The sequence below is a fragment of the Podarcis tiliguerta genome (genome assembly GCF_965153285.1).
Source record: "Podarcis tiliguerta genome assembly, chromosome: 3".
Classification (NCBI taxonomy): domain Eukaryota; kingdom Metazoa; phylum Chordata; class Lepidosauria; order Squamata; family Lacertidae; genus Podarcis; species Podarcis tiliguerta.
In genome coordinates this window covers 3,024,768-3,040,129 of record NC_139536.1, presented here as the reverse complement: position 1 = coordinate 3,040,129, position 15,362 = coordinate 3,024,768, and the positions used below count along the sequence as shown (strand labels likewise).

Here is a 15,362-nt window from a genome sequence, read left to right as displayed (position 1 = left end):
TTGCTGACCCCTAGAGATGGTGCCACGTCAGGCTGCCTGGAGAGAACCTTCCACAAACAGGGGGCCACCACAGAAAAGGCAGTGTCTGCCATCTATTTTCGCAGCTCCTTCCCAATTTACCGGTATTTTTTTTGGCAGTTAGTCCTTCAGGGTCGTTCCTTGGGAGTTCTCTGCCCCACTCCAAGGGAGATTTAGGTCTCTGGTGCAAGGGCTGTTGATTACCAGTGTAACTTTTTTGGGGAGTGAAAGAGTCTTAAAAATGACAAATATCCTGGAGACAACCAATCCGAAATCTGAGTGTCCCATCTGCCCACGAGACCCGGCGGCTGCCTTATGTAACCTCCAGCCTGGGGGCATTTTCCAAGGAAGGGGATGGAGTTGTTGTTTAGTCGTTTAGTCGTGTCCGACTCTTCGTGACCCCCTGGACCAGAGCACGCCAGGCACTCCTGTCTTCCACTGCCTCCCGCAGTTTGGTCAAACTCATGTTGGTAGCTTCAAGAACACTGTCCCACCATCTCGTCCTCTGTCGTCCCCTTCTCCTTGTGCCCTCCATCTTTCCCAACATCAGGGTCTTTTCCAGGGAGTCTTCTCTTCTCATGAGGTGGCCAAAGTCTTCGAGCCTCAGCTTCAGGCTCTGTCCTTCCAGTGAGCACTCAGGGCTGATTTCCTTCAGAATGGATACGTTTGATCTTCTTGCAGTCCATGGGACTCTCAAGAGTCTCCTCCAGCACCAGAATTGAAAAGCATCAATTCTTCGGCGATCAGCCTTCTTTATGGTCCAGCTCTCACTTCCTTACATCACTACTGGGAAAACCATAGCTTTAACTATACGGGATGGAGAAACCCACCCAATTATGAAACCGGTGGGGTGGGCTCGGTCTTTTTACTGCTTTTCTTTGCAAGTGAGAACGGCAGCCTGTCTGCTTCCAGCTCCCGCGCTCCACCCCGCTTTAAACAACGAACTAAATTGGAGAATGAATAAAGGGGCAAATGGAGCTGTTTATTCCTGCATACGAGGTTTAGTGCCAGGATAAATCTTCCGTTCCGCTCCGCGCTGTCGCCCGAGTTCCACCTCCGCGCTGGGAGAATTAACTGCCAGGCGCTCATTGCCAGATGTTCCCTGCAATCGCGGCCTATTTAATCGGGCAGTTTGGTGGGGAGAGGAGAGATCAAACCTCCTCAATTTATGCCTCACTGACCTTTGAGAAATTGTATGCAAATAAGCTGAACAAACGCAGCAACGAGGAGCTGAAGCACGACACCCAACAAATGACACGGCAGCGACGCTCCCATTCTCCGGGAAAGAGAGATGCGATTCTCAGAAATTTGGGAGGGTGGAAGGGCAGAAATTACGTGCCCAGCTCCTTTTTCTTCTGGGAAAACATACAAGTTGGGGAGAGATGCAGAGAAAATAATCAGAAAGTTATTTGAAAAGAGGTAGCCTGATGATTCATATGAGTTTTCCCCAATCTGTTGCCATTCCCTCCAGCTGTTTTGGACAACAGATGCCATTATCAGGACTCAGCCACAAAAGGATGGTTTATATGCTCTGAGCTAAAAAACACAAACCCACATTGAGATGGACAGAGTTTCTCCTTCCTCGCCCATCCTGAAAAATGGCCTTGGGGAAAGCAGGCAGAAGGTCTTCTTTCTCTACCCTTGGAACCAGCAGAAATGACCTGTCAGACTTTGGTTGGAGCACTCCACTCCCAACTTCTGCTGCAGGACCAGTTCAGACCAGCATCCTCTTCTCACAGTGGCCCACCAGATCATAGAATTCTAGAATCATAGAGTTGGAAGAGACCCCAAGGGCCATTGAGTCCAACCCCCTGCCAAGCAGGAAACACCATCAGAGCACTCCTGACATATGGTTGTCAAGCCTCTGCTTAAAGACCTCTAAAGAAGGAGACTCCACCACACTCCTTGGCAGCAAATTCCACTGTCGAACAGCTCTTACTGTCAGGAAGTTCTTCCTAATGTTTAGGTGGAATCTTCTTTCTTGCAGTTTGGATCCATTGCTCCGTGTCCGCTTCTCTAGAGCAGCAGAAAACAACCTTTCTCCCTCCTCTATGTGACATCCTTTTATATATTTGAACATGGCTATCATATCACCCCTTCTTCTCCAGGCTAAACATGCCCAGCTCCCTTAGCCGTTCCTCATAAGGCATCGTTTCCAGGCCTTTGACCAGATGCCTGTGGGACACCAGTGAGCAGGACCAGAGCACAGGACCAGCACTCTCACCACCTGTGGTTTCCAGACACTGAGATCCCGAGGCATCGCAGCCTGTGACAGTGGAGGCATAGACATCCTGGCTAGTAGCCACTGTTGTAAACAAAAAACCTGCCCTTTCCCCCTTATGGGGTATCCAAGAGCCCATACAGAGTCCTTACGTAGGTTCCCTATTGGTAGGAGAAAAGAACAAGAGGCCAACCACAGAATATTGAGAAGCAAAGCGGCTAGTAATGGCTGGATGGCTACGTGGGAGGCGGTTGAAGATAAATCCTTCGAAGACAGAGGTCCTCTGGCTGGGACGGGACGATATGGGATTGAAGAGGCAACTCCAGTCTCTTGCAGGGGCGCAATTAGTGCCAGCACCGTCCGTTAAGAGTTTGGGTGTAATCTTTCATACCTCCCTCTCTATGGAGGCACAGATTACAGCTATATTGCAGCTATAACAAAGGTGGCATTTTTCCATCTCTGCCAAGCTAAGCAGTTGGCTCCTTATCACTCTCGCCCTGACCTAGCCACTTTGATCCACACGACGGTCACCTCCAGACTGGATTATTGTAACTCGCTCTATGTGGGGCTGCCCTTGAGACTGACCCAGAAACTCCAGCGGGTGCAGAATGCCGCGGCGAGACTCCTTACAGGGTCTTTGCTGCGAGATCACATTCACCCGGTACTATACCAGCTGCACTGGCTCCCGGTGGAGTACAGGATCAGGTTTAAGGTGCTGGTTTTAACCTTTAAAGCCCTATACGACTTAGGACCCTCGTACCTACGGGACCGCCTCTCCTGGTATGTCCCACAGAGGAACATACGGTCTTCAAATAAAAACATCCTGAAGATCCCAGGCCACAGGGAGGTTAGGCTGGCCTCAACCAGAGCCAGGGCTTTTTCGGCTGTGGCCCCGATCTGGTGGAACGCTCTGCCACAAGAGACTAGGGCCTTGTGGGACTTGACATCTTTCCGCAGGGCCTGCAAGACAGAGCTGTTCCACCAGGCCTTTGGTCAAGGCGCAGCCTGACTCCCTCCTTTGGCAATCTGCACAGAATTTTTGCTTAATGGTTGCCATCAATTTGATTTTAATTAATTTATATAATGAAATGTTTTTAGAATGTTGCATTATTTGATTGTTGTTAGCTGCCCTGAGCCCGGCTTCAGCTAGGGAGGGCGGGATTTAAATATTATTATTATTATTATTATTATTATTAAGCTTGATCCTTATTGATCTGTTGCAACAGGGTGCTCCCCTCACACACAGGAAAGGAGGAGGAACCCATAACAATGGCGTGCAAGGCCTTATATAGACATTTTAAATTCTCTGCCCTGGAGCTCCAGACCACCCCTCCATACATCACAGAAGGGGTGTAACCTAAGACCACCCCCCAGATACATCATACCTACAGCAGAAAAGGCGGTCTACAGCAGAAATCTGAGTGCTTTGTTTACCTCCTGTCTGCCAGGTTACCTGTTTAATGGTCACTTGATTGGATTGCCTGGGGAGCCTTGCCAGTCTTTTGTAATGATAAATACTTAGTTCCTGAGCCAGGTCACAGCCTCACACCCTATTCATATCTTAAATGTGCACTTAAGACAGGATTTGTGAAGAAAAAGACGATGGGGAGGCTTTTCCATTTTCCTTTGACCTTGCAGAGAAAACATTTGGTCAGTTTGGGAATCAAAATGGTTTTCAGGTCGGTCTTCCTGCGCTGATCTATGTACGTGCTTGGTTGGTACACTTATGAACATATATTTAAGATTCCTATCACACCACCGATTGCCCTCTCCTCCTCCATGACTCTGTCTAACCCTCATAGAATCATAGAGTTGGAAGAGACCACAAGGGCCATCGAGTCCAACCCCCTGCCAAGTAGGAAACACCACCAGAGCACTCCTGACATATGGTTGTCAAGCCTCTGCTTAAAGACCTCCAAAGAAGGAGACTCCACCACACTCCTTGGCAGCAAATTCCACTGTCCAACAGCTCTTACTGTCAGGAAGTTCTTCCTAATGTTTAGGTGGAATCTTCTTTCTTGTAGTTTGGATCCATTGCTCCGTGTCCGCTTCTCTGGAGCAGCAGAAAACAACCTTTCTCCCTCCTCTATGTGACATCCTTTTATATATTTGAACATGGCTATCATATCACCCCTCAACCTCCTCTTCTCCAGGCTAAACATGCCCAGCTCCCTTAGCCGTTCCTCATAAGGCATCGTTTCCAGGCCTTTGACCATTTGGGTTGCCCTCCTCTGGACACATTCCAGTTTGTCAGTGTCCTTCTTGAACTGTGGTGCCCAGAACTGGACACAGTACTCCAGGTGAGGTCTGACCAGAGCAGAATACAGTGGCACTATTACTTCCCTTGATCTAGATGCCTCTTTCAAAGCCATCCAGGCTGGTGGCCATCCCTGCTTCCTGCGGCGGTGAGTTCCACAGATTAACACTTCACTGCGCGAAAGCGCCCTTTCGTTTCTCTGTCCCAAAACTTCCAACATAGATTCCGATTAACCTCCCTCCTGTATCGGGATGGCACAGATGTCAACCGCTGCTGTCCTTTCCATGCAGCACAAACTTCTGCGAACGCTTGTGACCCCGAGTGCAGAATCAGGGGGGTGCAGTAATTGTCCTGGATTAATGACTGCAGAAAACACCCAGGTAAGCGGAGTCAGCATTGCAGTCAGTCCTTCTCTTCCACAGAGCAGAGAATTCACCCTGCTTCCCCCACTCCCCTCCTTCACACCTTGCTGTGTCAGACCGGAGGGCAGACAATCCTTTCCTCGCCATCATGTTTGCTTAATTTTCTCTCCTTGTAAAACAGATGGAAAGCATGCAGGGCCAGGGCACTAGCTTCTAATGTGATTAAAAGCCAAAAGCAAGGTTATCTTCCGGCTTCCCACAGGCTGCTTCCATCATCCAGGTTAGCTCCGAGGAGGCTCTGGCTGGCAGCCAGTCAAACAGGTGTCTAATGGACTCTTCTGCATTCTCACCGGACAGATTTAATCAGAGTCTTTTGTTCCTTGCCCACCCATCAGTGAAAAATAATTATGTTAAACCTGGAGCCCCAGTTGGCCGGCGGAGGATATCCACAGCGAACGGGAATGTAATGAGGGCAGGAAGGAAAGTGGCTCAAAGATATCCCTAGCAACAGAGGAGGAAGGGTCTGTGTTCGGATGAATTTACCTTGTCAAAAACCTAACAAGAGGGAGATCAGAGCCGAAGGACACATTCAGCCTGTTCTTGACTCTACTTAGAATCATAGAATCATAGAGTTGGAAGAGACCACAAGGGCCATCGAGTCCAACCCCCTGCCAAGCAGGAAACACCATCAGAGCACTCCTGACATATGGTTGTCAAGCCTCTGCTTAAAGACCTCCAAAGAAGGAGACTCCACCACACTCCTTGGCAGCAAATTCCACTGTCAAACAGCTCTTACTGTCAGGAAGTTCTTCCTAATGTTTAGGTGGAATCTTCTTTCTTGTCATTTGGATCCATTGCTCCTTGTCCGCTTCTCTGGAGCAGCAGAAAACAACCTTTCTCCCTCCTCTATGTGACATCCTTTTATATATTTGAACATGGCTATCATATCCCCCCTTAACCTCCTCTTCTCCAGGCTAAACATGCCCAGCTCCCTTAGCCGTTCCTCATAAGGCATCGTTTCCAGGCCTTTGACCATTTTGGTTGCCCTCCTCTGGACACGTTCCAGTTTGTCAGTGTCCTTCTTGAGCTGTGGTGCCCAGAACTGGACACAGTACTCCAGGTGAGGTCTGACCAGAGCAGAATACAGTGGCACTATTACTTCCCTTGATCTAGATGCTATACTCCTATTGATGAAGCCCCGAATTGCATTGGCTTTTTTAGCTGCCGCGTCACACTGTTGGCTCATGTCAAGTTTGTGGTCAACCAAGACTCCTAGATCCTTTTCACATGTACTGCTCTCAAGCCAGGTGTCACCCATCTTGTATTTGTGCCTCTCATTTTTTTTGCCCAAGTGCAATACTTTTCTCCCTGTTAAAATTCTTCTGTTGATGCAGCCCAGAATAGCATTAGCCTTTTTTGCTGCTGCATCACACTGTTGACTCATGTTCAGCTTGTGGTCCACCAAGACCCCTAGGTCCTTTTCACATGTACTGCTAGTAAGCCAGGTATCCCCCATATTATATTTGTTCACCTGTTTATTCCTGCTTAAGTGCAGAACCTCACACTTGTTTTCAGACTGGCCACACCTGAGGTCAACTGCAACTTTCTGCACTTGAGATTCCCAGCACCTGGTATACAGAGGCTCACTGGACACAGGAATTGTGGCCAATAGCCATTGACAGACTTATCCTCCATGAAAAGCCCGGGCTGAATCAATGCTACAGCATGACATTACAGCAGCTTCCAGGGCTCATTAAACTGCTCCATTTTTCCAGGAACTGAGTTCAGATTTATTACCCTCCATCTTATTTAAACTCTACAAAAATAGAGGAGAGAACTGTTGGAGACGAGGCCTTTTGAGATATATCAGATGAAAGAGCCGGGGTTTTTTTTTTCCTTTTTCTTTTATGGCTATCCCAGGCCAGTGCGCAAAAGGCAAATTTTATGGCGAAGGGCTGTCATCTGTTTCAATCACATCCCCACAGATATAAAATTTGAAAACCACAGCCTCAGTGAAGTCGATGGCTGTACGTCAGATTTACAAAGGGAAATGAGCTCAAATTATCTTCTCTGTCAAGGCCTAGCATGAGATGGGAGGGAATGTGACCTAGAGAAGTGGGGGGTGGAGACTGCTGAGGTTGGGAAGGGGGTGGACTGAAGGACAGTGAAAGTGGGCAAGAAGGCCAAGTGCAGGATAGCTGTGATTCCTGCACAGCAGAGGGTCAGACTAGATGAACCTTGGGGGTTCCTTCCAGCGCTACAATTCTGTGATTCCACACTTCCGTAACCCCTGTAAATATATACACACAGAACATCCACCCACAAAATGGTTGGGCAGGTAAAAGGAAGCCCTTCTTCAGGCAGCACATGAAACTACCTTAAGGTCCACAAATGACAACATTTTGGGAGTCCCAGGTTGCAAGGTGGTTAGATTGGTCTCAACAAGGGCCTTTTCAGTACTGGCCCCGACTTGGTGGAACGCTCTGTCACAAGAGACCAGCAAGACAGAGCTGTTCTGCCTGGCCTGTTCCAGTCTGACCCTTATGTCTTCCCTCCCCTTATGGTTTTAATTTATGGGCTACTTTTAAAATGAGGCTGCATTTTAAATTGCATTTTAACCTGTATTTTAATTCCCCCCATTATGTTTTTACTGTAATTTTACTGTTGTTAGCTGCCCTGAGCCCGGCTCTGGCTGGGGAAATAAATAATTTTTTTTTTTATATTATTATTATTATTATTATTATTATTATTATTATTATTATTATTATGGAACTCCCTCCCACAGGAGGCAGCAACAGGCAATGACTTGGATGGCGTTAAAAGAGGATCAGAGAAATTCCTGGACAAGAGTGCTATCGCTGGCTACTAGCCTTGATGGCTAGGCTCTGTCTCCACAGTCGGAGGCAGAGAAGCTTCTCAATACCAGTTGCTGGAAGCCACAGGAGGGCAAAGGGCTTTTGAGCTCGAATCCTGCTTCTGGGATTCCCCTGGGAGAAAAGGATGCTGGACGAGACGGGCCATTGGCCTGACCCAGCAGGCCATTCTTATGTACTTAGGGGCTTCTTGCTAGAAGAAGAAGAGTTTGGATTTGATATCCCGCCTTTCACTCCTTTTAAGGAGTCTCAAAGCGGCTAGCATTCTCCTTTCTCTTCCTCCCCCACAACAAACACTCTGTGAGGTGAGTGGGGCTGAGAGACTTCAGAGAAGTGTGTCTAGCCAAGGGTCACCCAGCAGCTGCAGGTGGAGGAGCGGAGACGTGAACCCGGTTCCCCAGATTGCGAGTCTATTGCTCTTAACCACTACACCACACTGGCTCTCTCTCACTGCTAAGTTTTCACGAGCATAAAAACGGACGTGCGCCTCTCTTATTGGCCTCAAATGGACTCTCTGCTTCAGTTTCACCTCCCCTTTACAGCCTCACCATCTTGCTAGGAAATCCAACCCCATCCCAATGAAGCGGCCGTTCCTTCTTGCCCCTGGAAGTTCAGAGAAAAGGCATGCGAGAGGGTGACGTGGTAAAGGTAAAGGGACCCCTGACCATTAGGTCCAGTCGTGGCCGACTCTGGGGTTGCGGCGCTCATCTCGCTTTATTGGCCGAGGGAGCCGGCGTACAGCTTCCGGGTCATGTGGCCAGCATGACTAAGCCGCTTCTGGCAAACCAGAGCAGCGCACGGAAACGCCGTTTACCTTCCCACCAGAGTGGTACCTATTTATCTACTTGCACTTTGACGTGCTTTTGAACTGCTAGGTGGGCAGGAGCATGGACTGAGCAACGGGAGCTCACCCCGTCGCGGAGATTCGAACCAAGGTCAACCAAGACTCCTAGATCCTTTTCACATGTACTGCTTCGAACCGCCAACCTTCCGATCGGCAAGTCCTAGGCTCTGTGGTTTAACCCACGGCGCCACCCGCATCTCGTGACGTGGTAGGAAGGTTCAAAAATGACGCACAGCATGTAGAAAGTGGACAGAGCACTCTTGTGACACTCTCGCCCCAACCTGCTTTGTCTATGGAGCAGACCCACTAACCCAATGCCCAAGTCTCCTGCTTCTTTCCCACCCCTCGGAGGTTGTGTGCTTCAGTCTAAGTCAATCTGAATTCATTCCCCAAGACGGATCCCGCTAACTGCTGTATCAAACGCTTTCGTTCACACCCTCCCAAATAAATCCCACCTTACGGCGCCCCGTTTTGTGTGTAATCCTATAAAAAGAAAAGGCCACCAGCTCTGTCAACCGTGATTTAGTCTGCATAAACCTGCCACCAACCGCTTTATAGCTTTGGCAGCTGGGCTGGGAGGTGTGGAGTTGCAGCAGCGGTGGGGAGAATTAGCTCCTGAGCAGTTTCCCTCTCAGTATTAATACAATTCCTTTTTCATGAGAAACAGAACTGTGATTTAAAAGGAGAGGGCTTTTAAAAACTCTCTGCCTGCCTGCAGTCTAATGCAGAGTAGCTTATCTTTACTCTTCTCCTTTGGAGTAGGGCATTTAGGGAAGGAAATTGAGAAGACTCGCAGAAAAGGCTGTCAATGCTTTGAACAGGGGGGTCATACAGGACTTTAAACTTGCAACAAAGCCTGGTGCTTTGTCTATAAAGAGCGAGGTTGACTGGCACATGCGCCTCCTTTGATGAATCTTCGCTCGCCGCTCCCTGAAAAAGCATTGTGTTCAATGTGACGTCCGGCACTAGCAAACTTCGGCCTTTAGTGCTCTGAAAGTGCGAAGGCCCTGGAGGCAGCTCCTTGCTTTGCACCGAAAACCAATCGAGCACGTATGTGTGAACAGGGCGCTCTGGAGTCAGAAGGGGTGAAGCTGCCAGCCTCACGCCGCATTTTGCAATGCCACTGATGATTTGGGTTCCATCAGCATCGCCTCTGCCCTGCTCAGTGGTTGCCAACACCTCGGCCGGCTGCAGGACGAGGCAGCACCTCTCTAAACCGAAAACTCAGGGATGGGGAAGGCTGCCGGCTGCCACCCGGACTGTCCCTTTCAATTGCTGTGTGAAATTGTGGGGCAGGCCTCATGCCCTGCCTGTCCCCATCTGCCCCAGGCAGGAGGCTGGCTTGCAAAATGCAAAACCAGGGCCGGAATCGCCAACTCGGAAGGCTCAGGAGTGTGTCGATTCTGGCTCAGTTTCTTCTTTGGTTTCTACAGTGGTACCTCGGGTTAAGGACTTAATTCGTTCCAGTGGTCTGTTCTTAACCTGAAGCACCACTTTAATGGGGCCTCTTGCAAAGCAGCAAAGTACGCCTGGTCTTTATTAAAACTGTTGCAACAGGGTCCTCAATCACCACATGCAGGAGGGAGGAGGAACCCAGAACAATGGTGTGCAAGCCCTTATATAGATTTTTGAAACTGCCCACCCTGTAGCCCAAGACCACCCCCCCAAAACATCATACTTACAACACAGGAGGCAGTAATCTACAGCAGAAATCCTGCCTGCCAGGATACCTGATAGTGGTCACTGATTGCATCACCTGGGCATTCTTTTTTGATGGTAAATACTTTAGTTCCTGAGTCCAGGTCACAGGCTCACCCTATTCATTCACAAATACGCCCTAATGACAGGTAAGCAAAAGACAATGGAGAGGCTTTTCCCATTTCCCTCCTCCTTGCAGAGAAACATTTGAGGTCAATTTGGGAGAGTCAAAATGGTTTCAAGATTGTTCTCCTGTACTATTTCAGAGCCTAGAGCTTTCCAATCAGAAGGTCGGCAGTTTGAATCCCTGCAACGGGATGAGCTCCCGTTGCTCGGTCCCTGCTCCTGCCAACCCAGCAGTTCGAAAGCACATCAACGTGCAAGTAGATAAATAGGTACCACTCTGGTGGGAAGGTAAACAGCGTTTCCGTGCGCTGCTCTGGTTTGCCAGAAGCGGCTCAGTCCTGCTGGCCACATGACCCGGAAGCTGTATGCCGGCTCCCTTGGCCAGTAACGTGATGGTCAGAGGTCCCTTTACTATTCTAGACATGTGGTTTACATACTTATGTGTTTGCCTTGTAAGTTTATGAATTTAATTTATAATTTTGAGACCTTAAATTCTTATAACACCCTCCTTACAGCAACTCCTGAAGCCAAGTTGGTGCCAAACGTATGGCTCTGCTTTGCTTTGAATCTCATCGGCAAGGCTGAGATGGAGTTCTTGTCAGCTGGGCAGCCCAGGACCTCCAGACATGCAGCTCTGGCTTGCAACCAGCGGAGGGCACTTCAGTGCTGCAAACACCGCTAAAATGCTAGTGGGTGGTAGGAGGGCATTGGAGGTATAAAGTCCCCACAAACACCTAGGAGGTGCTTTTTAAAATAAAGGTAAACCACTGGCTAGGGCTGATGGGAACTGCAGCCGCAAACGACTGGAGGTATTAAATTAGGAGAGGCACATATATTGATTCTCTTCTATAAAGGTAAAGGTACCCCTGCCCGTACGGGCCAGTCTTGACAGACTCTAGAGTTGTGCGCCCATCTCACTCAAAGAGGCCAAGGGCCAGCGCTGTCCGAAGACACTTTCCGGGTCACGTGGCCAGCGTGACATCGCTGCTCTGGCGAGCCAGAGCCGCACACGGAAACGCCGTTTACCTTCCCGCTAGTAAGCGGTCCCTATTTATCTACTTGCACCCAGGGGTGCTTTCGAACTGCTAGGTTGGCAGGCGCTGGGACCGAACAGCAGGAGCGCACCCCGCCGCGGGGATTTGAACCGCCAACCTTTCGATCGGCAAGCCCTAGGCGCTGAGGCTTTAAACCACAGCGCCATTCTCTTCTATAGGAGAAGCTTATTCTCCAACATCACGGGAACACAGTTTGACCAAGTATGTAAAGAGGAGTGGAAAAACTTTGCGGGAGTATTTGGAAAGTAACCGCAAACAAGTGAAAACGCTAGCAGCATTTAGGTAAATTCAACAGTATAATATATAATAAAGGCGAGAAGAAGGCGAGAAAGTTATTTAAATGGATATGTATAAATATGCAGGGATGGTGGGGAAATTAAAGGAAGAAGGGAAGTTGCTGAATGTTTTTATTAAAAGAAAGATATTAATGGTGGAAATGTACATTTGAACGTGAATGTGATTTTTGGAAAGGGCAATAATTAAAATTGTATTAAAATAAATTAGGAAGAGGAAACAGAGTTTGTAAACTTCTTTTTTTATTCCAGTTACTGATTTTCTACAGGTAATTGTTGCAGCAATAAAAGCAGCAGAGAGTAAGACCTTTCCTCTAATCAACGTAAGCCAATAATTCACTATCCCTGTAAAGAGATTCCTAAGGCACTCTGAAGCAGCAGAAGCATAAGGCAGGGCTGGGTTTTTTGTTCAGCAATAAGGCACACGTTTTTCATGGAACATGGAAGGCCCAAGACTCAGTTCCTGGGACCTCCGGTTAGGCACAGCTCTGTGTTAGAATCCTGACGCCAACTTCTGAGCACAGAATTTGCATAATACTCTCCCCTAGTCTCCACGATTTGTCCTGATTTTCCTAGTTAAGGCCAAGGGGCACAGAAACCTCACCGTCGCTTGGTGGAAATCTTCGTGAACAGATTCTCCGGCTTTGGGGGTTTCAGGGAAGTTTTTAATGTATGACATATTAGTGTATTTTTGGTCTTTGTGGAAGCCGCCCAGCGTGGCTGGGGAAACCCAGCCAGATGGGCGGGGTACAAATAATAAACTATTATTATTATTATTATTATTATTATTATTATTATTATTATTATTATTATTCTGGGCTTACACAATTGCAACCAAATCTTCAAAATCTTACAGGAGGGGTGGAGAACCTGTGACCTTGCACTACAACAATCACCATCCTGGGTTTCTTAAGCCAGTTTCCCTCTGATGCTAAAAACTGTAAACAGTGGTTTAAGTGCTGCCAACTGACCCAGATTGCAAGCCATGGTTTGATTGTGGTTTGACCCCCTCCCCCCTTTTTTGTAGGACAAAAAAGAACCACAAGATCCTGACTTGCATGTCCTTGGGAAACTGTAGTTCAGCAAACTAGCAGGCCTCCTCTTCAGGTAGGTGCCTGGATTGGACTAGATAGTTCTTTGGGTCTCTTCCAACTCTACAATTCTTTGATTCAAGGGGGAGAAGGAGGAAGTGCTTATTCTCAGTCCAATAAACCATGGTGTGTTGGACCCGAAACTCTTAAGCCAGGTCAATTATCTTGGACAGTTTTCTTAAAAACATAACCATTCTTTCACTTACGAACTTTCAGCAGAATCGATATGAGCTGAAAACTTGTGGGGAAGGGGCTATTTCTGGTGTTTTGGGCTTTGTGCTATTAAAACATGATTGTTAGTCCATTTTCTGTTGTTAAGAATGAATTACATTATATAGTGGTACCTCGGTTTTTGAACGTAATCCGTTCCAGAAGACCGTTCGAGTTCCGAAACATTCGAAAACGGAAATCTCAATACGGAAGCCTCAGAACAGAAAACTCAATACAGAAAACTCAATATGGAAGCCAGGTGGCATGCTTGACTTCAGAAAAGTGTTTGAAAACCAAAGCATTTACTTCTGGGTTTATGGCATTTGAAAACCGAAACGTTTGGCAATGGAGACGTTTGAAAACCAAGGTACCACTGTAACACATTTTTCCCCACACCACCATGAAAATCCATTTTGTTTCCGAAAGCACCCACAGCCGTTCAGAGCAAATCCGCAATGGCTTCTTCCCAAAGCCAACCGCCAGTGCTTGAGCCAGGTTTGTTGCCCGGGTCCTGCTTAGAGCTTGGCCATCGACTGCAGTGGCACATCCTTGTGAACGCCCTGCAACCACTCAATGAGGATCTTGTTCAAAGCCGCAGGCCTGAGAGGAAACAGGTACGAAAAACAAAGACCTCAACCCACAGGAACTAAACTGCTGCCAAGCCACATTCTGCAATTTTTTTTCCACGCGGCATAGCTTTTCCATGCTCCTTTTCATGTGTGGAGGACTGTGACTGGGGAAAGAACATGCAGACAATGCACAGGGTGGAAGGGAGCTGTTCTGGCACGCTCCCTGGGAACAGGAGCTGCAACGGAGCTGGACTGCATCTCACTTTCGCCACGAGCACACTAGAGCTGCCCTTTTGCAAACCACAGTGACAATGGCTGAGTTTGCACGACACAGTAAACTGTGGCTTTACAGGGATCGCACAAACATGGAGAAGGGAAGACGGAGACAGGAGACGTGAGAGCCGTCTTCAAATATCTGAAGGGCCGTCAACTGGGAGATGGAGCAAGCTTGCTTTCTCCTGACCTGGAGTGTAGGACCCAAACCAACGGGTTCAAGTGACAAGGAGATTCCTGCTAAACCTTAGGAAGAACTTTCTGGTGGCAAGAGCTGTTTGACGGTGAAAGGGACTCCCTCGGATGGTGGTGGAATCCTTCAACTGGAAGTTTTTACAGAGCAGTTGGATGTCCATCTGTCAGGGATTCTTTTGCTGTGATTCGTGTATTCATAGAATCATAGAGTTGGAAGAGACCACAAGGGCCATCGAGTCCAACCCCCTGCCAAGCAGGAAACACCATCAGAGCACTCCTGACATATGGTTGTCAAGCCTCTGCTTAAAGACCTCCAAAGAAGGAGACTCCACCACACTCCTTGGCAGCAAATTCCACTGTCCAACAGCTCTTACTGTCAGGAAGTTCTTCCTAATGTTTAGGTGGAATCTTCTTTCTTGTAGTTTGCATCCATTGCTCCGTGTCCGCTTCTCTGGAGCAGCAGAAAACAACCTTTCTCCCTCCTCTATGTGACATCCTTTTATATATTTGAACATGGCTATCATATCACCTCTTAACCTCCTCTTCTCCAGGATAAACATGCCTGGGGGTTGAGCTAGATTGCCCCTGCTAATTCTTCTATTCTATTCTATTCTATTCTATTCTATTCTATTCTATTCTATTCTGTTCTGTTCTGTTCTGTTCTGTCCTGTCCTGTCCTGTCCTGTCCTATCCTATCATATCCTATCCTGCAGAGGACCCAGAAGCTGCTTTGCTCTTCCACCTTCCTTAGCCTTGTGCCTTACATAGCTAAGTCAACGTGTGGTTTACCACGCCACAGGAAGCAGAATTTTTGGTTAGCCTCGTTAGGATTCATTTCCCGTGTTGCAGTCATGGGATTGTTTTTATCACATGACGGTGTATGTTTTCATTCCACATTGTGGGAAGTGACGGAGACAGGATGTTTATATTACTGTTTCCGTGATGTAGGACTTTTGTCCTTTGTTCTTTCTCTTTGCTCTCTGATTCGGAGTAGCTGAGTTACGATGCTCCAAGTATATATATGTAAATAAACCTAGTTTAGCCAAAATGCCGCGCTACTGAGTCTGAACGCTGACTGCCTATACTCTGCCAATCCTGAAGTGCCTTTGAGGTATCAGTGGGTGTGATGTTCGGACTGGAAAAAGTTTTTGAATCTCCCGAATGTCCAATCAGGAGGGGGAGAACATGCCAGTCGGGCATGTGTCTTTGCCGGACTCCTACTCGTGTGTAGGACCACCTGACAAGCCTCTCTCCTTATGAGCTGTATCTCGCTGTTG

At 48.0% G+C, this 15,362-nt stretch overlaps 1 protein-coding gene and 1 long non-coding RNA gene across 2 annotated transcripts in view; one reads left to right on the top strand and one right to left on the bottom strand.

Annotated features, from left to right (window-relative positions):
• Window positions 1–15,362, top strand: part of LOC310674006 — a 190,579-nt gene that overhangs the window by 127,302 nt on the left and 47,915 nt on the right. The window lies entirely within an intron of this gene.
• Window positions 11,974–15,362, bottom strand: part of EPHX2 (epoxide hydrolase 2) — a 99,415-nt gene continuing 96,026 nt past the window's right edge. Inside the window, exon 19 of the mRNA XM_083432658.1 lies at window positions 11,974–13,648. Coding sequence (XP_083288784.1) covers window positions 13,564–13,648 — 85 coding nt within the window. The 3' untranslated portion in view covers window positions 11,974–13,563. The remainder of the gene's footprint in view (window positions 13,649–15,362) is intronic.